The sequence below is a fragment of the Procambarus clarkii genome, chromosome 32 (genome assembly GCF_040958095.1).
Source record: "Procambarus clarkii isolate CNS0578487 chromosome 32, FALCON_Pclarkii_2.0, whole genome shotgun sequence".
In the NCBI taxonomy this organism is placed as follows: domain Eukaryota; kingdom Metazoa; phylum Arthropoda; class Malacostraca; order Decapoda; family Cambaridae; genus Procambarus; species Procambarus clarkii.
Window position 1 is genome coordinate 242,404 of NC_091181.1, and position 2,206 is coordinate 244,609.

The following is a 2,206-nucleotide window of genomic DNA, read 5'->3' on the forward strand; positions in this document are numbered from 1 at the left end:
GGAGGAGGAGGAGGAGGAGACCCACAAACAGTTGGAGGAGGAGAAGGAGGAGGAGGAGGAGGAGGAGGAGGAGACCCACAAACAGTTGGAGGAGGAGAAGGAGGAGGAGGAGACCCACAAACAGTTGGAGGAGGAGAAGGAGGAGGAGGAGGAGGAGGAGGAGGAGACCCACAAACAGTTGGAGGAGGAGAAGGAGGAGGAGGAGACCCACAAACAGTTGGAGGAGGAGAAGGAGGAGGAGGAGGAGGAGAACCACAAACAGTTGGAGGAGGAGGAGGAGGAGGAGGAGGAGGAGGAGGACATAGAACCCCCCACCGAAAAAAAGATAAAAAAAACTGGATTCAGTTTAGTGGAAGAAAACGTATTTATCTTGACCCAGACGCTGGTCTTATAGAGTCATTTTAATTTTATTTACTCTGATATATAAAAGGCCCGGAGATTTTATATACTCGGGTATATAAAACGTCAAAAAAGTATATAAAACTATCAATTGAATATAAAATTAAAGGTTCCCACCATGCTTCTGTGCTGGCTAGGGTTCAAGTCTCCTGGTGGGAAAGTGTTCTCAATAACTTCACTCTCGTGTTTAGGAGAGTTGTGAATCAAGCATAGACATAGTGTTCTCCCATATTAACAGGGACTTGTTGAAAAACGTAAAAATGATAGTCATCCTTAAGAATTATTTGACTCTAAAATTCAGGGATGGTCAACTTCTTGGGCTGCTCCCAAGAGAACTGTTGCCGTCCAAAATGTCCATAACACGACGTATCACTGTAAATTGGTCTCTTTAAGCCCAGCTCCTTGACAATATGTCCTAGTCGTAGATCAAAGTTGTGGTTAACAATCTTCAGAAGCTGTTTTGATGTGTACTGTGAGGTACCATAGTGGAAGATGCTGATGCTTATGGGGTGCACAACACTAATGGCGTAAGATACCTGAACCAAACAGCGTCTACATAATTTGTTTTTCACCAGTGACTTGGCAACCCATCGGGCGGCATAGGCCGCTGAGCGGTCAATCTTTGTGTAATCTTTGCCAGAGAATGCTCCCCCGCCGTGAGCGCCCCACCCACCATAAGTGTCAACGATGATTTTCCTACCAGTTAGCCCAACGTTACCTTGAGGTCCACCCATGATTAATTCTCCGCAAGGGTTGATGTGGTATTTCGTTTGAGTATCTATATATTTTTCAGGAATAATGACCTTGATGACCTTCTCTATAACCTCGTCACGCAAAGCTTCGACAGTAATTTGTTCAGAGTGCTGTACAGAAGCGACAACAGTGTTCACTCTTTTGGGAATAACAGCTCCTTGATCGAAGGCGTACTGGCATGTGACTTGAGTCTTACAGTCAGGTCGCGCCCACCAGAACGTCCCATCTCTTCGCAGCTCTGCAATCTTCTGATTGAGACGGTGTGCCAGCATAATAGTTAAGGGCATGCACTCGTCGGTCTCATCAGTGGCATAACCAAACATCAGTCCCTGGTCCCCTGAACCAGTGTTGTCATCACTGCGCCCGATGTGTACACCATTAGCAATCTCCGCACACTTTTGCTCCAGGGCGAGAAGAATATTACAGGTCTTGTAGTCAAAGCCCTTTCGTGAATCATCAAAACCAATTTTCTTAACAATATCACGCACAATTTGTTGATAATTAACTTGGGCCTTGGACGTAATCTCCCCACAGATCAGGATCATACCAGTTTTGGTACATGTTTCACAAGCAACTTTGGCGTCAGGGTCCTGGCTAAGATGGGCATCAAGCACTGCGTCGCTGATCTGATCGCAAATTTTGTCGGGGTGGCCTTCGCCTACGCTCTCACTGGTGAAGAGGAACGTCTCATGATCTCCATCCATGCTCTCAGCACACTATCCTGGGGAACGAAAATGTTACTTTCTAAGTACTCTTGAATTGTTTCCTTGGCTAGATTTTAACTAAATAAAAATCCGTTATGTAAAGGAATATTATTAAAAACATTTACCTAATTGTGTGAAGAGAGAAAGAGAGAGAGAGAACGCAAACCTGGTCACGTGGAGAGAGAGCAACTGAGCAACTGTAAAGCAAGTGTGCAGCTGCTCTGTCTTATAACAAAACTGTGAGTCAAAAAAGAATATGGATCATTTATTTTATTTTGAAATGATTATAAACCATTAAAAAAAACCATTATTACTCATTCTAATTGGAAGAGTGAATGTATAATTTGGTA

The 2,206-nt window shown here is 44.1% G+C and overlaps 1 protein-coding gene across 1 annotated transcript; it reads right to left on the minus strand.

Annotated features, from left to right (window-relative positions):
• Window positions 1-701: 701 nt before the first annotated feature.
• Window positions 702-1,856, minus strand: LOC138370380 (S-adenosylmethionine synthase-like; the record flags this gene model as incomplete). Its single annotated transcript, XM_069334732.1, has 1 exon — window positions 702-1,856. A coding segment is annotated over exon 1 (1,155 nt), but the record flags the coding sequence as incomplete, so codon positions are not given.
• Between the last annotated feature and the right edge of the window lie 350 nt (window positions 1,857-2,206).